This window comes from Acomys minous, assembly GCF_964271855.1.
Source record: "Acomys minous genome assembly, chromosome: 11".
In the NCBI taxonomy this organism is placed as follows: domain Eukaryota; kingdom Metazoa; phylum Chordata; class Mammalia; order Rodentia; family Muridae; genus Acomys; species Acomys minous.
Genome location: NC_140492.1, coordinates 100,289,195 through 100,313,673, shown reverse-complemented (window position 1 = coordinate 100,313,673; position 24,479 = coordinate 100,289,195). Strand labels below are relative to the sequence as shown.

General features: G+C 44.3%; 2 protein-coding genes across 2 annotated transcripts in view; one reads left to right on the top strand and one right to left on the bottom strand.

Moving 5' to 3' along the window:
- Positions 1-24,479, bottom strand: part of SV2C (synaptic vesicle glycoprotein 2C) — a 145,744-nt gene that overhangs the window by 94,520 nt on the left and 26,745 nt on the right. Inside the window, exon 2 of the mRNA XM_084802714.1 lies at positions 15,535-16,219. Within this exon, the coding sequence (XP_084658840.1) occupies positions 15,535-16,114 (580 nt within the window). The 5' untranslated portion in view covers positions 16,115-16,219. The remainder of the gene's footprint in view (positions 1-15,534; positions 16,220-24,479) is intronic.
- LOC311608086 (small ribosomal subunit protein eS12-like) lies at positions 17,206-17,637 on the top strand (the record flags this gene model as incomplete). The annotated part of the gene is made up of 1 exon (XM_084800358.1): positions 17,206-17,637. Exon 1 carries the CDS (start codon positions 17,257-17,259, stop codon positions 17,635-17,637), a length of 381 nt encoding a protein of 126 aa, XP_084656484.1. The 5' UTR covers positions 17,206-17,256.

The window sequence follows — 24,479 nt, the reverse complement described above, 5'->3', positions numbered from 1 at the left end:
GGGTTTTTGTCTTCTTTTTGAGATGGGAGTCTAACTATGTAGCCCTGGATAGTCTTGAACTTTCCATGTAGAGCAGGCTAGCCTTAAACTCAGAGATCTGCCTCCTTTTTGTGTGTTTGTTCGCTAGGCTTCTTTCTTTTCTTTTCTTTCTTTTCTTTTGGTATTTTTGAGACAGGGTTTCTCTGTGTAGCCTTGGTTGCTCTGAATTCCCTTTGTGGAGCAGGCTGACCTTGAACTCATAGAGATCTGCTTGCCTCTGCCTTCCTGAGTGCTGGATTCCAGGCATGCGCCACCACACTGGGCCAAAATCTGCTTCCTTATGTCTGGAACTAAAAGAATGTATCACTAGTCACTGTGTCTGGAGCGTTTTACATATTAAGACAGGATTATAATAAAGAAAATTATGTGTCAGAAGCTATAGGTGCCTTTAAGCTGAAAGTATCTATTGACCTATCTGGATCTTCCTGGAAAGTTCCCTAACTCCCTAGTCTAGAGCAACCTCTGTGCTTGGGGCCACGGCAAGGAGGACTCAGGGTACCCCCAGAGCCACACATATCATATTTGAGGAGAGCAAATGCATCATGGGACTTTCATGTTCTCGCATTGTCACCCTTCTCCTCTCAGCATAAGTGCCAGAGGCCAGGAGGCTCCATAAAATGGGGCAAGGTCATATCTAATTGTGACATCAACATTTTCATGGACAAGGACTTGTTTGATGTTATTGTTGTTGGTTTTTGTTTTGTTTTTACTAATACCCTTCTTTTGCTCAGTTTAATTTCTTATAGGTGTCACCCTGAACTATAGACCACATCCTCTTTTGGAAAATTACTTCCTTCCAACTGAGCCTGCCATTTCACTACTAACTAGTACGACTCTTCTACCAGGATGGTTTTATTCTTTTTCGTTGTTTGAGGATTTCACGCATGCATCCACTGTGTTTTCAGCATCAGCATGGTTTTATATCAAGTCAAATTGTCTCCCGGCCTAGCATGCTGATTTGTTTTTCTCAAACCCTTCAAATGCTACCTGCCGTTGTCGCTAGGATTCGTTTCCAGGAAGCATCAGCCTGGTCTGGTAGCTTCCTTAATTGGCTCCTGGAGCCAGCTAGGAAACTTATTATCCCCAGTGTTCAGCTGACAGAGGATTTGCTCAAGCCTTTGCTGATCTGACAATGGCTTGATGCAGTGGGTGGAATCCCCTGGTAGTAATGGGGAATATATCACTGTGCTATCTTCTCTGAACCAGCTGTTCTCTCATCTCTGGAAACAAAATCCCAACTGACAAGCCTAAGATAAAACACGCCTTTATACCCAACACCATTGATCCTTGAGTTTTCACCACCCTGCCCTCCCACAATTAAGAGTCCTGGTGAATATGACATCATATTCAGATGCTAAATCAGTATATTAGTCACACAGACCTGAGACAATCTTGTCACATCAGTAGATTGGAAGGCAGCCATTGGGTCATGGTGATTCTGGGAATTGGGATGCTACTAAACAGCTCCTAACTAGATTCCCCAACGGCTAACCATCCAATGCTATTAGATTAATTCATTCCCAGTACACATTCAAAGCTTTCCTCCATTACACATATGTCTTTATTTTGCTATATTTTCTTTCATCCTTAGTGGTAATGCCTGACACAGGAACCCAGATAGGTCAGTAATATTTTATAAGCAGTTCATTAGCAAAGAGTGAAAAACAGGAAGTTTGTAAGTACTTACAACATGCACATTGGCACCAAGTGAACCCACCAACATCAACACCATGTCCCAAAGAATATTCAAGCAATGATGTTCATAAGGCGGACTTAGAGAAGGGGGCAGGGCAGGGCAGGGCAGGGCAGAGCAGGAAGATTTTTTTTTTTTTAAATCAAGGTTAATATCTTTACTGGAGCCTTGCTGGACCACTAGTTTAGAGCTACTAACCACTTCCCTCCCATGGCCTGCACACTTAAAGAAAAGGGAGTTTGCTTTACAGCATATGAGAAACTCGAATGAGAACCTTTGTTCTCTGAACTTTTTAGTACATACACATCAGAACGTAATTTAGGAATGGGAGGAGCAAGAACGGATAAAGAAAGGAAGATCTGTTGGCCTCAGGTCATTGTAAAAGGAAAACAAGTGGGGGGAGAAAGCTGAGGGGAGGCACACGGGGTTGAAATCACTGCCCCCTTCAGTAGCCCCTCTGGATGAGGCTCCTGAGAGGCTGGCCAAAGATCCCCACTGCTGTTTGTCACATCTGCTCCAGTAATAGATCCTAGTTAATTACTCTTAAATGGATCTATAAGGAATCCAGCTGGAGTTATCATAATGATTAAACCGAATTATAATCTGTAGATGAATTTTTGGACTACTGCCACCTGCACCGTATTACATTCCAGCCAATGACTGTAATGATTTTTTTCCTGTTTATTTAAGACTTCAATTTCAGTAGCCATTTTCAGTTCTTAGAATGTAAGTTCTTCATTTGTCAGTTTTTTTCCCCTAAGAATTTTATTGTCTTTGATGCCGTTATGAATAAGGATGATTTCTTAACTTTAATTCTTTTTAGGTGGTTAAAATAATGGTCATACAATTAATTTTGGTTCTGTGTTGATTAGGCAATATCTTTCCAAAGACATGGAAGGTCTCATCATCGACACAATGAGCTAAGGTATGGTCCTATCAGACTGTTACTGCTGTCACGGCAAGGAGAGTGACATAAAGGATGAGGATGGAGGCAGAGACTGGACAAACCAAGAAACCGAGAAAGGTCAATAGACATTAAAAGCTAGTAGAGACCAGGAGAGAGTCTCTCTCTCTCTCTCTCTCTCTCTCTCTCTCTCTCTCTCTCTCTCTCTCTCTCACACACACACACACACACACACACACACACACACGTGCCCACTCCCATAGTTAGGAGAAAACAGGTTCCATCGCTTTAATCACCCAGTGGGAGGAGCTTTGTTACAGCAACCTCAGGAAACTCAGATGCTGTGACATTTATTTATTGGTTTCAATAGTTTTATAATGGAGTTTTTTTAAAAAATTTTATTGATTTATTCATATTACATCTCAATAGTTATTCCATCCCTTGTATCCTCCCATTCCTCCCTCCCTTCCATTTCTCCTTTACTCCCCTCCCCTATGACTGTGACTGAGGGGGACCTCCACCCCCTGTATATGTTTATAGGGTATTATAGTGGAGTCTTGAAGGTTTTCTATAAATGAGATCATTTATAGATGCCTGCCCCGGGCAGTCCTGCCCCATTGTAAAATTGCTACTTAATTACATAAATGTTAACATTTCAACAAAGTCAATTTTGTGAAGTACTGTGTTACCTGTGACAAAGATGGTTTTTCCAATCTAGAAAAGCCACTAAAGCAATAAAATAGCATATGACCCAGGCCACTTATATTCTGCCACTTTATCTCCTATTTATATTTTAGGCATGATTATTGACATAGAATGACACAGGAGTACTAGATAATGAATACAAATATCAAAACTTTCTTTTGCAGAAGAGGACTGATTTATTTATTTTTTTAGCTTTTCCAGTCCATGGTATAATTACGTTATTAGAAGTGGTAACCAAAGCAAATATATACCAAAGTACCTTATAACAAAATTTAAAACACAGACTTTTTTCCTTCTCTTGCTCTGAAAACATATGCGTCACATTATAATTATCCAAGTTATATTTAGGAACACACACACACACACAGAGAGAGAGAGAGAGAGAGAGAGAGAGAAGAGAAGAGAAGAGAAGAGAAGGAGAGATACAGAGAGAGACAGAGAGACAGAGAGAGAGAGAGGGAGGGAGGGAGAGGGAAAGAGGGAGAGAGGCCATGAATTAGAGTAGTCTTGTTTTGGTTGGTTGGTTTTCTTGAGACAGGATTTCTCTATGTACCCTTGGATGTCCTAGAACTCATTCTGTAGACCAGGCTGGCCTTAACTTCAAAGCTTCCCTTGCCTCTGCCTCCCATCAGGGATTAAAAGCATGCACCACCACCATGCAGCTGGAGGCTATAAATGTGGAAGAAAGCAAAGAGGGGCATATGGAAGGCCTAGAGGAGGAAATTGAATCTGATATCTGTGTTTCCGCCTCTCAGCTCCCCAAACGCCTCCACCCCCACACCTGCTCTGCACTAGCATTCTCACCACCACTGCAGGACCCCTCTCTCAGTTCTGTCCCAGAAGTCCACAACAGCTTCAACCATCTTCTTCCTTTACTCTTTCCTCTCTTTATTTCCAGGCAGCTGAGGCTTTTCCTACCTTCAGCCTACTTATCAGAAGAATTCCTCTCTCTTTTCTGAAAAGCCTTGATGAAAGATCTATCCTAGCCTATAACATCTTGTGCTCTCTTGCCTTCAACATGCCATCCCACCCTGTGGGCTCAATGGTACCTCTACTCCGAGCTCTCCCCAATATCCATCCATAGGGCTAGTTTCCCAAGCAGGCCCAGGACTGGCTTCCAAATGCCTTCTTGGATGGGTTCTCTTGAACATCTTGGTTGACATCTCAAGCAAGGGAAATGCACTGGCCATCACTTATCACTTAGGCACTATTGTATGCTAAGGGTAACCTGCAGGAAGATAGTCTTAGAGATTCTTAATTCTTGCCCATATCTTCCTACACACCAGTTACCTTCTTCTTATCACCTCAGCTGAGCTGAAATGCAGTCCAGGAGCACCATGCATTTGTGCGCTTTCTCAATCGGCTGTCACTGACCTCATTTCTGAATTTCCAATTCTACCCAGAATTCCAAGCCAACGTCACATACTACACTCTTCTGAGGTTTTCCTTTAATTCACTCCTGCTTCAGATAGAATAAATCTCTACCCTGGTGCCTGCACTATTTGGAAAACAAGTACCTTGTATGCAAAGTCTGTATCTGGTTGATCACTGTATATCACATTATAGACTATACTGCCTTGCATAGATTTATTAAGAGTGTGATGAATAGGTGGACTGACCCCTGCTGGTGTCCTTTCTGTTTGAGAAATGCTGCATTAAAAGGTAGATTTCATATAGACATTGTTAATTGAATTTCTACCTGCATTACTACTTTTTTTTTTAGATCTTAATATTTGTTCTTTGAGAATTTTGGCCATCTTCCTCTTTCCTCCAACTCCTCCCATTGCCACCCACCTTCTCTTCTCACTCAACTTCTCTCCTTTAAAAAAAAAACACATATTAAGTTCAAATTGTGTTTTCTATGTAGTCATGGATATGCGTCCTTCCACTGGAGCATTGTAGACCTAACAAAGGCAACACTCTTAAAGCAAAATGATACCCTGTCTCCCAGAAGCTATCAATTACCAATAGCTCCTCCCCTAGGGGTGGGACTTCCTGTGTACCTCCTCTTATATCACAACAATTAAGTAGAAAATAGACATAATGAAATGGACGCAGGCACTGGGTGGGGGCATCCACCTCTCTCCTGTGTGATCTACTTCCAAGTGGGCAAGCGCGTTTATGTGAAGTTGATACCCACAGCAAGACTCTGTTTCGCCCCTGTGAGCAGCTTGTTTTCAAGCAGCTGGTCCGACACAATTGTACCTTTCACATTTCTGGTTTATAGTCTTCCGAGAGAATGAGATTACACACAGGAAACTCATTTAATTTCATGTGGCTGGATGGGCAGGGCCTCATCTGAAGGAATCGTATTACAACCACATCACCGTGACACTGACACCCAGAAGTTATTTCCACAAAGCAAAGTCACACCGTGCCCTACACACCTGGAGCCAACAGCAGGATCTGTGGCTGTAAATGTGGTTAGAGATGTGAGAGTCTCCCACTGTGAAGGGAAAAGCATAGAACACATAGCCACTATCCACTAGAATAGAAAAACTGTGCACCCTGCATCCTTCAGCTGTTGATATTGGCTGTTAGGAAAAAAAAAACCCCGCCTTTTCTGAAATGGTTTGTAGCCTCCTCTGTCCATGGATGCTACTGCATGCTGGTAAATAAGAAAAACATTTCCACTTCACACTGCTCTTTCCCCAACCCCCTATCCTGACCACTGTTTAAAATCAAAATACCACTTACATCTTTACCACAGCTGCTGCTGATGTTGGTGGGGAAGATCTAAAAGTGACAGAATTCGCAGGGTTCAACGCGTACCTCTCAGAGTGAGGGTCGCGACCTGCAGCTACAGCATTAAGCATCCTAGGCTGACTCCAGATCTGCAGCGCCCAAAACCTGCACACTCATGATAAGTAACCCATGGGCCCTGTATGCGCTGTTATGTCTTAGAAGCATTGATCTAGGGGGACCCAGTTTCAAATTTCACTTCTGGATAAGAGTAGCACAATGAGATGCAGCAAGACACACACGTACCGAGTTCTGACGCACACGTTCCTAAACTCTGGCACCCACCGGATGTGACTCCAATAAAGTGAGATGAGACCAGTGAGTCATATGAGAGTATCAGGCATGCAGACGGCTAAGAACAAACTCTAATATCTCTACTTTCCTTTTGCTCACACTAAGCAGGGTGTGGTGGTGCACGCCTTTAATCCCAGCACTCGGGAGGCAGAGGCAGGCAGATCTCTGTGAGTTTGAGGCCAGCCTGGTTTATAGAGACAGAGAGAGTTCCAGGACAACCAAAGCTACACAGAGAAACAAACAAACATCCAAGAGTCCACACTAGCTTGTATACTAACTAGTTGTAGATAGGAAGTGACAAAATATGAATCCTTTCCCTCTGCGTCCTAGAAATAACAGGACTGGCAAGCAGGCCCCTTAGAAGGGGAGTTGAAAGGATGAAAGAATAGCAACAGGCAGGGACCGTGTCTCAATGAGTAAGGACTTCTACTTCAAATCAATTCCAAACGCTTACATCATTTGTTCTGACTATAGAGACAAGATGAAGCGCTGATGACTTGCGTCTTTTACCTGGTACGCAGTCACTAGTCTTATCTGAGATGAGCGAAAAATGATTCACGCTAACGGACTGAGATGCCAAATCGCTGACATCCCTAGCTCACTTGCCTCATGTCTGGACTTGATTTTCTTTGCATCTCAGATGAGTGTCACAAGACCCTGGTTGGAAAGCTGAGTTGACGCTCATGAGCTGTTGGCTTTTATCAACAGACCTAGTTATCCAGCCTCTTTCACCACAGCACGGAGCATCAGGGGGGTGAAACAGGCACAGTTCTAAAGGCAGCAGTGACAGGAGAGTCAGGAACACAGAGGGAACGCGTGCTACAGCGGCTGCGCTCATTAATCAGGAAGTGGTCCTATTTGCACGTTTGTTTTGTATTGTGTTAACATGTCTGAAAACTAAAACTCAGCATGTTAATTATTGCTGGGAGGCAGTTCCAACCTCTCCTAGTAAGCTATACCCTACCCTAAGAGGTTTTTATTTATGATTTTTGTTCATTTGCTATGCTTTGGAGATATTTGGAAATTACACAAATGGCCATTGAGTTCCATATAAAAACCCTAGTTCTAGCACAAAAAGTTTTGGCTCTTACAGGGGTGAGCTTAAGATTTTAAAAAAATCTCATATAGCAAAAATTTCCATCAGCAAGTGACATTTTATGATTATCTGACTCCAAGTAAGCTAATAATTAACCCCAGAATGTTTGAGGTTGTATGTTGGTCCCTGCTGGCTTTTAAGGCTATTTCATGGCACCCAAATCCTTCCTTTGAATGTTGTCCAGGGAGAAATCACCAGTCCAGCATAATTGTGAGATGTCACAATGGCAAAACTGGCGCCCTGAATTATCCTGAAATTGCTTAGGGGACTCTGGGAGAGCTGCCATCACTGACTAAGAGTGGAGCTTACCAGGACCCTGGAAAGTAGCTCTCCCTCCATCCTCATCTGTGCAGAGCTGTTCATCAAGTCTAGCATTCACCCCAAACACAGCAAAGAGATAGGTGGGCTGGAGAGATGGCTCAGCGCTTAAGAGCACTGTCTGCTCTTCCAGAGGTCCTGAGTTCAATTCCCGGCAACTGCATGGTGGCTCCCAACCATCTATAATGAGATCTGGTGCTCTTGTAGACAGGTGTATGCTTGTATGTGTTTTATTTTTGTGATGTGTTAAAATTTCCCACTGTAATTGTTTTTGTAAAACAGTGCTGGGGCATAAACCCAGTTGTTCAAGCATGCTTACATGGGCAGTATTGAGCTATACTTCTACCAGGTTCTTTTGTCTATGTTTTGTTGTTTGTTTGTTTGGTTTGAATTTTGTTTTCTTGACAGAGACTGTCTAGCCCAGGCTGCCTTTCAACTCTGATTCTCTTGTTCCAGCCTCCCAAATGCTGAGACTATGCCTAGGAAACGTAGTAAACTATGCCTAACTGAAGATGGTCCCACCATGGGATGATGTACATTCCCAGTGTTGCTCGGTGGAAGGAGTCCACCTTAGTGGACCTACTGTGGGATAGAGGGCATGCATAGTGGTGTGCAGCTAGAATCATTCTCCTCTCTAAAACCTTTGCATCGACTGCACAGCACCAGGTGCTTCAAAAATGTGCCATGAGGCTTCTGTCTACTTCCTGTCCTGTGACATTGAATTAGATCATTGGATGCTCTTCAGGCTACCTTGATCTTCTCTGGTGTCAGAAATATTTCTCCTCAGGAGCATGCAAAGGCCCGGAGGACAGAAGATCCAGGACTATAATGGCGATAGCTTGTTTAATCTTATTTTCTTGTTTGGCAATAATGAATCCAAATAAGATTTAGCTAGTATAGATGTACAGGCAGGACTTCGTGAGCTAATAGTTTTAAAATTCAATTGAGATTGAAGTGACAGCCAAGAGGCTAAATAGAGCCAGAGGTCACACTCAGCACAGATCAAAACCCCATCAAAGTCACTGAAGAGACATGGAGGACAGAGACCATCCCCCAGGTGACACAGCTGTGGAACTCCGAGTACACTTTAAGGGTACAACTCAACAACCTTAACTTCCAGAGCACACCCAAGGTACCAAATAATCAGAAATTTGGAATAAGCTTAAAAGAGAAGAACAACCTCATTATTCTCTATTATTGGCTTGCACACGCCAGTCTACCTGACGGCGATGGGATTTTACGTGTTCTACCAACAACAGCCCAAAGCACGTGCACAGTCACTGTGCTCTGCTCACAGTCCAGAGGCAAAAACAAACAAACAAAGAAAAATAAAACAAAACAAAAAACCAAAACCAAACCAAAACAAAAAACAAAAACATGGGAGGAAATCAATCTCAGAAACACGAGCTGGTCGTGTATGGAATATCAGACACAGCATCTCTAGCAAAGCAGCTAAAACCCCACTGTTACTATCTAGTGAGATAAGGGAGCACATGGAAGGAGGCAGAGATCTTGAGGTAGAAGGTTCAGATCAGGGAGACTTTTGCTATTACATGATGCCTATAAATTAAAAAAAAAAAAATAAGGTTTGGAGAATGGAGACAATGCCGAAATTTAATGTGTGATTACAGTGTGGTAGCTCACAAACAAAAGGCAACTTTATAGATTACTGCCTGAGACAGGAAAGTGGTATAACTCCATTAAGTATGGAGAGCCTAGCACTCTTCCAAAGGGTAACCCAACCAAAGAGGATCTTAAGTGAACGTTTTAGGGAACGGAAAGGACCATGGAGCTGAAAAACGTGTGCTCCGTACACATTCCAAGCAGGTGCTCAGCACAGACCACAGAAGTCAATGGAACCTTCCATGTTTCCCATCTCATCATAATGATGACACGTCTCCCTAACCCACTGAGGTACCAATGTGTGGGAAACACCGTGCTTCCCCTAAGAACAGGGACAGAGTTCCATGCCTTGCTCTGCACATAATGGCCACTCCGCCGTGGCTGTCTTATGACACACTAAGCCCTTCTGGGCACCACTGTGGCAGCTGAAGTCACCTAAAGTCTGGAGAGGATAATTTTAAGAGACCCACATTGAAGTATGGAAGTGCCCTGTACCTCTGGATGTTTCTATTCAGAGCACACATCTCCCCAGCTTTAGCTAAGATGTCCACTCATCGCTGGTCATCTTCACCCTCCTGTTTGCTCAGCCTCCTCTGTCCTCAACCTCAGTCACCTCTACCAGCCACCCCTGACTCCACATTTATCACTCCCCTGCCTCAAACTTTTGCCTTTTGCTTCCAATCCCAGCCCCATCTTTCACACGACGAATCGACTCAGCTTTCCACGTCGTGACCTGTTTTGCACAAGCTGTTGCGTTAACCTCCCGAGCGACCTCCACACTTGAAGCAAATGACTGCCACGGTCATCGCTAATCAGCTTCTGTGATGTCTCAGATGCTCTACTAACCGTTATAGAGAGAACTTTCTCACTTAAGACTCCCAGTCAGATCTAGTATTCTTACTCCTGCCATAAAGAATAGAATGCGAGGAATGGAGCTGTTCAGCTTACTTGTAAATCACTAGGCGTCAGTGAAGTAGGCTTTCCTATGTCCATCTGACTTTGTAAGTCTCTTGCCTAATTCACTTCTCACACTGCTGTCAGAGTACCCTCCCCAAAACACTGACCTAATAGTGCTGTTCTTGCTTGCTTTTTCTTGACAATGAGGTCTTTCACAATATGTCCACAGCTTGCCACCATCTCTCAGACAAACAAAATTCCCAGTGAACTCTCACGTCGACCATGGCCTTCGACAGCGACATGGTTTTCCCAGGATGCTGCTCTTCTTAGCTGCCCAGTGAGCTTCCCAGCATCCTTCAGATCCCTGTTTAAATGTTACTATATAGATGGGTTTTCTTAAGCTCTCCAGGGAAACCCAGCGATTCTGTGCCCTGAGAGATGACAGCATTGCACTCACTGTCACAGAGAGAGTGCAGTGTACTAAAATCCACCTCATTATAAAGTTACACTGTTGGGGGAAAAAAAAAGAATTCCCAAATGGCAAAGATCAGAAAATGCTCCTCAAAATACTTCCCAAAGAATCCTTTCAAGCACCTCGTTGTAGCTGGTGCTCAGTTAAGGGCTTTTGAGTGTGTAATGTCCTTGCTGCTTCCGTTTTTAAAAATTACCTTTTCTGGGCTGGATATATGGTTGAGTGGTTGAGAGCACTGGCTGCTCTTCCACAAAACCCAAATTCGGTTTCTAGCACCCACATAGGGTGTCTCACTATTGTCTGTTAACTTCAGCCCCAGAGACATCCCCTTCTGGACTCTTCAGGCACTGCATTCACATGTACACACGGATGGGCCCCCATATACACATAGCATGCTTTTAATCTTGATTTTTCTTTATTTTTGACAGCCTCATACATATATACAAAATGTAATGGTTATATTAGCCCTCATTGCTTTCTTTTATCTCCCTTTCTTTCCCTACAAACCCTCCCTTTTTCCCCCCCGTTGGCCTGTCTCTGCCTACTCCCTCCTCCAGCACCCATCAGCAGTCAGTAGTGCCTGAAGGAGAGGTTAGCCCTCATGGGTACCACCTCTATCTGTGATGGAAGGGTGAAGGGCCTGATCTTGTGCAGGTATCCATAGCTGCTGTGTGACCATGGCAGTGGCCAGGCCAGGTCTGAATGGAAGCATCCTATGGCATTCTTCTCCCTCTTCGAAGATGTCTCCTGATCCTCGGGAGGAGGGTGTTTCCATTTCCTTAACACCACTGACTTCTTTACTTTCTAGTAGCCTGGTTCTTTGCTTTTTAAAACTCTTGCTCAAAATTACCACTGTACATGGGAGCCGGGCGTGGTGGCACACGCCTTTAATTCCAGCACTCGGGAGGCAGAGGCAGGTGGATCGCTGTGAGTTCGAGGCCAGCCTGGTCTACAAAGCTAGTCCAGGACAGCCAAGGCTAACCCAGAGAGACTCTGTCTCGAAAAACAAAACAAAATAAAACAAAAAACAGAAAAACCACTGCACATGGGAATTAGGGAGCATGGTTAGAGTTTGCCTTGAAAAAGACAAGGAAGCACAGGCCTAGTGCTTAATCATGAAATGATCTGATATTAATTATCAAGTGTGGTTCTGAGCTTTCCAACAGGTTTGTACCAACCACTGCTGACCATGATAATGTCTTGATTCCTAAATACCTATTTTTGGAACCCTAAACAAGAAAGCAGTTGAACTAATCACGTGACATTCTCTGCTCCACCAGGAGACTCTATGAAGAAGTAAGTCTATGAGTGAGAGGCTAGCCCCATTGACGGAGAGAAGAAAGGGCAGCCAGCAGGGTGCTTGTTAAGTTGTCATGGGCTGGAGGTGGACCAAGGCTGTACCTGAAACGGTCATATCTCATGACTGCTTTGGAACTCAATGTGCTTGCTCACTGGCCTTAGTTGTGGCCTCACAGGACACCTTCAGCAGCGTTTGCCCTGAGCCTCAGCAATGGGATGGCAGGATGACTAATGTCTAAGATCTGTGATCATATCCCTGAATTTTTAACCTTGTTCGCCATGTTTGTTCGAAACCATTTTCAGTAGCCAACGGATCTGTCTCCAGCCTTCCAAGTTGGTTTCTGTCCTTTGCTATACGACTAAGCATTATTTTCAGAGAACCACTGCTGCCCTGCTGAAGGCCACTGGCACTGCCCCCTTAAATGCAATGGCCTCCAACTCTTTGATGCTTCATTTGCAATAGAGAAATAACCCACGGACATTTCCATCCTTCTGAAAGACCCCAAAGTGAGACTGTAAAAATGGGAACTCCTTTCCTGCTAAAAGCTGCGTTCTGTATATCCTATTTGACAATGTCCTATTTCCTGCTTTCCTTCCATTAGATAATTCCCTTGTCCTCTTCCAAATCTATAAGCTATTCCTTGATGGCCACCTCTGGACCAGTGCCCATCATCTCTTCAGGAGAGATGTTCAGGATCCTGCCCCTTAATGAGTTTGTCTTGTTTTCCTTCTGGCTATGGATACTTGCTTCCTTGTCCTGGGAATCTGCAAACATGTCTATTTCTCCTTTCTAGACTGTAATTTATCAGAGTAGTAATCTCTCTCCCTTTCTCTCCACTCTCTGTCTCCCCCTCTCCCCCTCCCTCCTATTTCTGGTAGCGGCATTATGCATTGCATACTATATATGCTTAATAAATTGACTTTAGCAACAGAGGGTAAATTGCCTTAAAAGGACAACATTTATTCCCCCAAGAAATAACTCATTGGATAATTAAATATTTACTCTCACTTCTTCCAGTCCAATTAACAATGTTATCTGTGCACACAGACAAATGTACACACAGTATGCCCTAGATTCCCTAAGTCAATCTTTTGGTAAACTCAAAGAGAGGCTCAGCCCCACAAATGATTAAAACATAAACCAGGTCATATTTTGTTCCTGGTTTTCCTTGAGAAAATTGACATGATGCTTAGTAGCAAATGAAAATTTATTTTGCAAATTCATATCCACAAAATGCCATCAAGCATGGGTCACGCGTCTCTCTTTTCTGATTTTGATCCCATTGCTGTGACTTAGTGTGGTAATTATATTACAAAGCCATTATCCGATGAAATGAAAATGGCAAAACAATTTAAATGCTTGTCTAAAGAGACTCTCGTACAATGCAATTATGAGTGAAATCACAATGGCAAAATAATCAAAATGCAAGTCTGGAAGGCAGAGTCATGAAACCATTAAAATTCTTCTGTTAGGGACTCACACCCTTGAGTGAAACCAAGTCCTCCTGGGGACACACTATCAGCTCACAAAAGCAGGCAGCATTCACAGAGTGACGGAACGATCCAGGTGTCTCTTTTTCTGCTGTGTTATCTACACTTTCCAACACACCTGCAGATGAGTCTCACCATCAGGTGCTGGCTTCTGTGATAGGCTGATAAGGGAACCCTCTGCAATGCAGGAGTTCAGCACCAAGAAGATGGGCAAGCCTGGAATAGGCTTTTCTGTAATGTCTCCAACATAAAAGCTAGAGTCATAGCTTGAAAAGGGTTCCCTTCCAAATATAAGCCCGCGATGGTTAAATACCCGTGTGGATACAGTTCTACGGACCTGACTGGAAACAATTCTACTGATGCATTCCTTCAGCATAATCATGAACGGTCTTGGACAACCAGGCTTATGTTGATACACACGTGGCCAAGAAAATTAGCAAGGGAAAAAACCCAGTGTCAGGTGCAAGAGATCTGCTGAAATAATCAGTTTGATGAATAGCTAAGCTTTCTCCCCTGAAACACAGTGTGACACCTGCATTTTGATGGCTGGGCACACACATGACTCTATCAGCAAAAAATGTGCTAGTTATTCCCCAACCTCCCACCTGTGGCCCCTCAAAATCTGCTTCTATGGGTCCAGTTCCTTCACTCACACAGGAGGAAACAAATGTCTGCGAAGAAGGGAGCTAATTTAAAAAATAAAAAGCTTTAAAGAAATTAAACCATGCGGCCCTTCTTTCCTTTGTGATTTTTATCTCTTGCGCTGCCAGAGAGAAAGTTGGGAGGTCACATCTAACCACACACATTCATTTGTGTCAGTGACTGTGACATTATTTATTTAACTATATTTCAAAAAACTGTATGCTGCTTCTCAAGCTTAGTTTAAAGAAGTACCCTGGAAATACAGGCACTAGTATTCTAATTTCTTTCATGGTCTCTGAAGTATGCAAAGATTTTCACCCCCACAAACATGTTCTTTGAGGCACAGTTCTTAAGAAGAATTTGAAAAAATTTCCAACTTAGAGAATCACGTAGTTGATATGGACCCTTCAACTGTGTGTGTGTTTCTCCAACTTACCTCAAGAGTATTAACTACAGTGCCACAAGAGTAAGAACCTTGGGTGCATGTTGAGCTGGGTATAAAATCAAATCTGATGTCTAGACACCTTACAGAAGGTGTCTTGAATTATTAATAATATTTGAAATGGATTTCAAAATCATATTAGAGAATGAAGTTTGTACAGCTTAGGTATGAAAACAAATTTATAACCACGAATAGAAAATTCTATGCATAAAGTTACTTGGGGAAAAATAGTCAAGCATTCTCATAGATCATAGGGGAAAATACCAGTGTTCTAAAAATAAGTGACAGCATTAGATATAATATCTGAAAACAACATTACTGGGGACCGAACCCAGGGTCCTGCATATGCTTGGCAAGTGCTCCACCACTGAGCTACATCCCCAGATCTACCTTTGACATCAGGAAAGAAGACATCAATGCCAGGCTATGTTGCCAAGCACCCACGAGGCAAGTCATAGTGTGTTGCTTCATCAACGGCTAGCTCCATAAGGTGACCTGAAGACTGCATTGTCTGTAGAGTGTAGCTATAAAAACGCCATTTGCATATCATGTACTGATGCACACCTCATTAAATGGCCCTTGAGTTTTCCTACAGCAAGTTAAAATACATTTCTCTAACTTACTTTTTAAAAATGCACACAATTAGGTTGTGTTGATGGATCTATAAAACATGAGGAAATGATCAGAAAAGTTAGCTACAGAACCCAAGTGATTCTGTACAGGTGCTCACCGCACAATTATTCTGATTCTCTTATATTTATGAGATTTTTTTAAAATTAAAAATTGTTGGGTGAATGCAACGCTCTCGATAAAAGGTATTTGTTCTGTGCTCCGTAAATAGAGCACTTCAGCGTTGCCTCACTGATTTGGTACTCACCTAGCCAGCCAGATCCGGAATTCGGTATGCATAGGTCTGTCTCCGCACTGGGTAACACGAAGCCCACCACAAACACCTCCACACCATCCGCCATGAGAGCCATGCCCAGCACGAAGAAAAGGGCCCACTGGAAACGGCCATGGCCACACTCTTGGATGATCAGCTCATACTGCTGGGCCAGCTCCTCCTCATCGGCTCTCCTCTGCGACTCGAGCTCTCTGCGGTCCTTGTACTCATCTCCTTTGGGCTGTCCTACAGACACTATGCTGTCCTTCCCTTGGTTCATGCTGGGGATGCCCTGGTACTCCCCTTCATAGATCTCATCCTCCTCATCATGACCCTCAGTGGCCTCACTCGAGCCTTCGTCATCATTGGCCTCCCCGCTGTAGGTTTCTCCAGGTGGGTAGTAGTCCTCATCTTCTTCTTCATCCTGGAACCGACTATAGGATCGCTGCGTGTATTCATCCTGGGCCCGGTCCACTGCCTGGTTCACCTTCTTCACCGTTTGCTTCTTCACCTCTTTGGCAATGTCCTTGGCGCCCTTCATCAGGGAAGTCCTATCCTTGTAGGAATCTTCCATTTCGTCTCAGCTGGTGGCCAGGGCGCAGGAGGGAAGTGTCCACGGAGTGTTCAGCAGCTCAGCTGCAGCAGCAGCAGCAGCATCCAATCGTGGTTGGGAATAGAGCTGCATAGGAAGAATCAGGGGAGACGCACATCATTCCTTTCCCTGTGTTCTCCGCCACCCAGCTCACTTGTTCTCACTGCCCCGCACACTAAGGCATAGAATATACTTCTCTGGCTTTGATGGCGCCCACACATGAGAGCCCTCTGTGCCGCTTCCCCGCTCAAGTGCAGTCAGCACCTGGAGCTGAGGTTGTTACTGTGGTTTTTGTTAAAAAGAATTTGCTTCTCAGGGTCATGTTACCCAGGTGTTTGACTGAGAGTGAAACTATCTACCTTACAGCTTTTAAAACACAAACATCATGTCTCAAAAGGATCCCCCAACACTCAAGGAGCATCAAGGAAAAGAGAGCAGAAAGATTTAAGAGACAGTGGGTGACTCAAGAAAACTTTTTCCCGGTGCAATAGGACAGCTAACATATGAAATCACGGTGGTTGTGACAGCACGCACAAGACCTGGGCAAGCTCAAGCTAGAAAATATCTCAGCATGGAGACGGGAGGTGGGCAGGCATCCCCACTGCTAGCTGGTGAGGGAAAGGGGGTGGTTATATCAAAATACATCATAAGAAATTCTTCAAGAATTAAAATACGTGTTTTGAAAAGCTGAAAGGATGGATATGCCTTGAACCACAAGACACACAGATATCGGAGGTCCACACATATACACTGTGAAGGCATGGCTGGATGAAACTAGAAACTTCCCCTGAGTGTGCTGGGCAAACACTGACACTGAGGTATAGCCCCAGTCTTCACATGCCTGTGTGAATGCCCTAATTATGATGCTGAGCCATAGCGTTCATAGCTGACTAAAGCTATATTCTTGAAGAAAATATGTAGAACAAATAACTTTACATCAAATGACATCGGATAGGTTACATGCTAGGCACATTTTACACAAATATAAGAAAGGTAACCTTTTCTCCTGCCGCCGCCGAGTTGCGCGGGAGGCGGAGGCTCAGGAGGTTCAGGTGTGTTCAAGATTCCGGCCTTACCCGTAATCCACCGCCAAGGCCGGGGAAGGCATTGCTGCTGGAGGTGTAATGGACGTCAACACTGCTCTACAAGAGGTGCCAAAGACCACCCTCATCCATGATGGCCTAGCACGTGGCATAGGCGAAGCAGCCAACGCCTTAGACAAGGGCCAGGCACAACTTTGTGTGCTGGCATCCAACAGCAATGAGCCCATGTGCGTCAAGCTGGTGGAGGTGCCGTGTGCTGAGCCCCAGACCAACCTGATTAAGGTTGATGATAACAAGAAGCCGGGGGTGGGGGGATGGGTAGGCCTCTGTAGAAGCGATCTAGAGGGAGAGCCACGAAAAGTGGTCGGCTGCAGTTGTGTAGTGGCTGAGGACTATGGCAAAGAATCTCAGGCTAAGGATGTCACTGAGGAGTACTTCAAATGCAAGAAATGGAATAAATAATTTTTGGGGCTCAGTTTTCAAAAAAATAAAAAATAAGAGAAGGAAAGAAAAGAAAAGGTAACCTCTATGTAACAATGAGAAATATTCTGGGAAGAAGTGTGAGGTGTGTATGTGTGAATATGAACGTGTGGGCTTCCTCTTTTGGTGGTTCATAAAATAGCATATATCTAGTAATGCCACAGAGCATTTTTAAAGTTGCTTTACACAAGTTCTCACCACCTACAGCCCACATGCAGAGAAAGAGAGAGAGAGAGAGAGAGAGAGAGAGAGAGAGAGAGAGAGAGAGAGAGAGAGAGAGAGAGAGAGAGAGAGAGAGAGAGAGAGAGAGAGAGAGATTCTGTTTCTCCACAAAGCCCCCACCTTCAGTCTTTCCCCCTCCTGTACCCCTCGCCATTACTACCATAAACAGGTTTGGGATGTTTCTCTTTCCTAAAACGTGCAGCTTTTCATATGCTGGGACAGTGTATCTTTCTCCCATCTGCCTTTACATAGATTTAAAAACACGGTGCACTCACTTCATCCTGGTACCCATAGCTGCAGCTAGTCTATTTTCTACCCAGTGAATGTCAGGCCAGGCTGGGCTACATAGCAAGCCTTTGTCTCAGCGGAGAATAATACCAAAGCAGGCAGCCCCACTCCAGAGCTCATCCGTTTAAACACCATATCATTTACTTTTTAGTGGAACTGTGAGTCTGTGGTGGAAATGAATCTTGGGTAAAGGACAGCACCACACCGGTAGCCTGGGAATCACTGAGACTTTTTGCAAATGCCTGGTGTGCAGGGGCTGTGCAGAGGTGCTTCTAGTGAAAGAATTTAGTTCCCAGGGGCAGAGAGAGAGAATACAGGGATGGAGATCTGTTCTTAAAAGCATAAGGAGGCCGGGCATGGTGACGCACACCTTTAATGCCAGCATTCAGGAGGCAGAGGCACGTGGATCTCTGTGAATTGGAGGGCAGCTTGGTCTACATAGTGAGTCCAGGACAACCAAGGCTACACAGAGAAACCCTGTCTTGAAAAAAAAACAAAACAAAAAAACTTCCACTTTACAAAATGAAGGGTTATGAAGAAATAAGGTGATGATGGTTGTAGAATGTTATGAGTGTACAGTTAAAGATATTAATTTGAAATTTTAATGTTATGTTTATCACAATAAAAATATTGCAGAAAATGATTTAAATGTATTTTATTAAATCTTTGAGAATTTTATATGTATTTTGATCATACTCATTCTCCATTCTGTGCCCCCCCTCAACTATTTCTAAATCCATCCTCCACGTTGTGTCCTTAAAAAAAAAAAAAAGATATTAGCTCATAAGAAGTATACTGGGAAAATAACTTGAAAATTATTTCAAATTATATAGAATCAATCTCTATGTGTGTGTTCCTCTGTCTCTCTTCCTGTCTCCTACTGTCTCTTGGAGAGAGGGGGTTGGGAGGAGGGGGAGGGAAAAGGGGAGGAGAGACAGAGAGAGGGAGAGAGAGAGAGAGATTTCTGTAACCCAGAGATACTCATCTTTAACAATCAGCAGTTTTTAACACACTTAGGCCTCTGACTAGCAGAGGGTGGCGCTAGTCAGATCACACTGCACATGCGCATCTGAAGCCCTGCTCAGATCACACTGCACATGCGCATCTGAAGCCCTGCTCAGATCACACTGCACATGCGCGTCTGAAGCACTGCTCAGATCACACTGCACATGCGCGTCTGAAGCACTGCTCAGATCACTTGAGCATCTATAACCCTTCCAGTGTGAAACTTCCTACTTGTTGACTCAGTGGCTGTCTCAAGCCATAACAGACTTCCTGTTTATTGAGTTTGGGCTGTCAGCATACCGTCTAGAGTAGCAGCTCTCAGAAGATCACCTAGGAATCCCCAGAAAAATCCCAAAGATCATCAAGGAAGTTGCGAGGGTCAACGACAACAGTGCATGTTCCCCTCATGACTCACCCTCTTCAAGTATACCTGTATTATTTTCACCTTCCTTCTCTTTCAGAAAAACTTGAGAGTTGCTTAGCCATTTCTTCAAAGAGTTTTCCATTAATGTTGCACTAAATTTACAAGCCAGTTCCAGAACTAAAGAAGTCTAGTGATAGGCCAATCACCTAATACATGATAAACATATTATCTGAGCCTTCTTTAATGCTACACAGTGAATGAAGAAAAGTGTCTAGGGGGAAGCTCATTAGGGGCATTGAAGGTTATGGAAAGAGCCTTGTGTTTGAGTCTCAGATGAGCACAGAGTAGAGAAATGCATCACTTCATTTTTCATTGCTATAACAAAATACCATTGTCTGCTATTCAATAAGGCAAAGAAATGTGTTTAGCTTAGAATTTCAGAGGCAAAAAGTCCAAGCTGGTGCAGCTCCGTTAGTTCAACCCCTGGTAAGGGTGCCTTTAGCTATGTCACACCACGACAAAGATGCAGGGAGGAAAATGGCTGCATGCAGAAGAGATTTTATGGTAAGTCAGTAAGCCAAAGACCGAGGAGGATCCAGGCTCGCTCTTTTTACAATAACCCACTGTCAAGAGCATTAACTCCATCCGTGAGACCAACATTAATCCAAGGAGGGCAGTGCCACTGTGATGCAATTGCTTTCGCTGTGATGCCACCACATCCTGACCAGCACGCTGGGATCAAACTCTTAGTCCATGGACCCTGATGGGATGGACCACATTTGAGTTGCAGCAGGAAGTGACAGGATCTGGAAGAATACAGATCAGCGATGCAAAACAAGGGTTTCCTTTAGAACTAGGTTCACCCGGTCATTGGAGTCGGTGATGTCTCTGTGTCTTGATCCCATTAGCTCTGCCCTTTGACATTTGTAGGCATGTTTATTGTGACTACAATCATATTGTAATGAGTTGATGACTTTCAGCTGCTTAATGATCTTAGAGACAGGCTAGAGGCAGGAGGATAGTCAGATGAAAAGTCGAAACAAAGGCTTATGTGCCTGGTGGCTGCTCCATAAGTGGAAGTAGAAAAGAAATCAACACCGTCTATAAAGTAGATATGTCTGCCCTGTGTGTTTAAAGGTTGCTATGGAGCCAGACAAATGCTTATTTGAGGAATTACTTTGACCCAAAGATGGAAATCTGAAAGTAGTCATGCCCTCCCATCTATTTCCTCAATACAACAGGTGCATGGCTGCTCCCACATCCTTACAAGGACTCAGCATCTCCACGGGAAACAGGTGGCTCAGACATATTGGAATGATTTAAGTTTTAGACATACAAAGCGATCTTGTTTATGAGCCAGCACTGCCTCTGCCCCTATGAGCCTGACAGTATTAGTTCCGAATGGCTAAGGACAGTGATTTGTCAAGAATAAAACATGAAAGGCCACACTTGGTCAACAGTATCTTCCCGGTGAATGCCAGTTTACCTTGAAATTAAAGAATGGAAGAACATAACTTACAGTGAGAATCCATCGCTCACAACAGTAATGCTGCAATTTCCTTTCTAGAATGGAAAACCTGATGGCTGGCCACCTTGGTTGTGCCTTGCCTGCCCTAAGAGCATAGCTGGATGCCAATGAGCTTTCGCTCACTCTCTCCAGTGTCTACCACTGCCCTGTCACCTCCCACCCCCTCACCCCACAGCAGGCTTTAGCCTACAATGGAAAACTACAATAAGCATGTTTGTTTGTCTGTACATCCTGCTGCAGGAACCAGGGCAATGTGATTAGCATATCTGTAGCTCTAAAAGCATAGTCACTGTATCAAATTTACCCCCTTGGCATCACCGTGATTAGAGGCAAACACTTTCTCCAGACCTCAGTTAAGCCCCTGGGATGTCAACGGGATGGGCTGGCGTGCTTCTCTTCAGTTCTGCCTGGAAGCTGCACGTTTTCTCCTTCTGGTTTGTCTAAGTTTTACTCAGTAAATATTTCATTTTGCCAGGTTCCTGGAGGTAGCCACAAAAGCAGCTGCCTGTGTTTACTTCAGCACCACCTGAGCACAGAGACAAAATCCCCAGGGCACTGTCCCTGTGGACCGCGCAACTCACTGTTTCCCTTGCTTGTGGCCTCTAGAAAGAGGTGAAAACCCCACAGGTACTCTGTGGCTCTAAGGAGGGGCACCTTGGGGACCAAGAAGTTTATTGATGCACGAGTTCCTCACAGAGCATGAACCAAGCAAGAAGGCTGTAACATGGTTGTCCTCCATGCTCTGTGTCCCAGCCGGGGGTTCAACTGGTGCATGGTAGCTTCCCCCACCCCCGTCTCTCTGTCTCTCTGTCTGTTTCTCTGTCTGTCAGTCTCTCAGTCTCTCTTTCTCTCTCTCTCTCTCTCTCTCTCTCTCTCTCTCTCTCTCTCTCTCTCTCTCTCTCTCTCTCTCTCTGTGTGTGTGTGTGTGTGTGTGTACTAGGAAGCAGAATGTAAGATGTTAAAGAAACCACTGTAGGGGGCTGGAGAGATGGCTCAGAGGTTAAGAGCATTGCCTGTTCTTCCAAAGGTCCTGAGTTCAATTCCCAGTACCCACATGGTGGCGCGCAACCATTTGTAATGAGATCTGGTACCCTCTTCTGGCATGCAGGTGTACATGCAGGCAAAACGCTGTAAACATAATAAATAAATAAATAAATAAATTTTAAAAAGCCATTGTAAAGGGTGCTCTCCTTTCTATTTCTGTTTCCAGTACAGTCTTTACTGTCTTGGAAGGAAAAAGCTGCTGAACTAATTCACTCACAGTGTAAAGTTCTCCCTCCTCTGAGCTATTTCTCTCTTAGTTGCAGAATTCAATGAAATGTGTAAGTTGTGACTGTGTAAGCTCAGTAGTTGGCCATGAAAGCTAGATTTTGGAGGACAGGAGGCACTCCTGGGTTTAGAGCCTTCTACCAGGGCTACGGAATATTGCATCGTTATACGAGAACCCATCTGCTCCCAAGGCAACAGTCACAGGAAAAGTCAGGAGCCACCCAACCTACGTGGATAGATTCCTAGTTCTACCAGGGAACCGACTGTGTTTTGGCTCATCTTGGATTCTTAGTGCCCGAGGCTCACTGCATGCGGCAAGGTGACCTGCTGTGTGGTGGGTGTAGCACCCCAACTGAAAGTACCCCAAAGTCAGATAAAGTCCTTTAGATGCTCTTCATTTAAGGATTTTACTTACTGTGGGAACAGACAATAAACAATTGTCTCACAATATCATAATATCTACATCTTGATGCCGTGGAAGAAGATAGGGCCTAAATTAAGTTAACAAGCCCAAAGGTGGACAAGCAGGGGTGTTCATTGCCTAATGAAAACACACAATAAGAATTCAGGATAGAGTGGAGATAAGCAACAAGGTCCACACACAAACGTAGTCTGGGCCTTTCACACGCACCCATGGTAGATACAGGTAAAGTAAAACAGACTTTTGGTACCCTCCGGGACTATCCTATTTTCTAGAACCAAGTGTCATTTGACTTTGACCACATACACCAAAGGTGAAATGCTTAATTAGTCTTGTTAGCTTTGCAGGAGAGGGGAGGGTCCTGCAGCACGAATTGGCAGCACAGAAAAATCTCATTCCTGACCCACAGAGAGACAGGAATGTCAACTGATCATATAGAAGAGTGCTTGAAAAAAAATTTAAAAAATCCATCACAGGAAATAATTTAAAGGTATTCCTTAAAGAAGAGGGAGTAGTTGTGGTCAGGGACAGCACCTCTGTTACCTTCATGCTGTCTCCGATGCCAGTTACCTGTCTTGAGTAACACCACATGCCACCTGGACTTTCTGAGGGCCTCCCGTCTGTCTCCCTGGTCCTATCTTTGTCCTCCTGGTATCTCTTTCCCACACACCAGTCACAGAATCCATTCTAATCACATGGCAAATGACATCACTCCTCTCTGAAAGCCACCTCCCTATGTCCCTGGCCCCACATGACCTGACCCAGCTCCTCAGTTTCACTGTCACCATTGACTTCTCTCTACCCAGCCATACTAATGTGACAAGCCTCCTTCTACCTCAGAGTCTTTGTGCTTGCTAGTCCATCTTTCCGGAATGTTCTTCACCCGGGCAACTGCTGGGTGCCCCATCCCACTTTCCTTTGGGAGGCAGACACAAGAGGGTCAGGAAGTAAAGGTCATCCTTATGTACATATTAAATTCATTTTCCATAAACAAATAAAACTGGCATCACATAGAGCCCTGGACCACAGCTTCCCTATATCACTATTCCCTGAATAGCATCTTTTACTACATCACCATCTGACAACATAGCACATGAGGATAAACCTCATGACAAGTGAGACTTTCCCTGTGTCATCAAAGGGGTTTGAATAGGAATACTGCCCCCGCCCCATAGTCTCATGTGTGTGAATGCTTGGCCCATAGGGAGTGGCACTATTAGGAGGCGTGGCCTTGTTGGATGAAGTGTGTCACCGTGGAGGTGGGCTCTGAGGTCTCCTATGCTCAAGCTACGTCTAGGGTGCCACTCAGTCTCCTTCTGCTGCCTGTGGATCCAGATGTAGAACTCTCAGCTCCTTCTCCAGCACCATGTCTGCCTGCATGCCGCCATGCTTCCCGCCATGATGATAATGGACTAACCTCTGACCTGCCAGCCCCAGTTAAACGTTTTCCTTTATAAGAGTCACCGTGGTCATGGTGCCTCTTCACAGCAGTAAAACCCTAACTAAGACGGTCATTTTAATCTAGATTCTAACACCGAAGAGAACACATTATAAAACTATTTGTTAAACAGATGACTGAAACTCTCAGGCAAAAGTTATATCCTATTTGCTGCCCTTCTCAGAACCTATGACATGCTAACATGGATCAGCTAGCATCACCAGACCCAGCCCTCTGAGCTCTTCACCAGCACAGCCTCCTCCAGGAGAGTCCTTGGAGTCAGCACTGG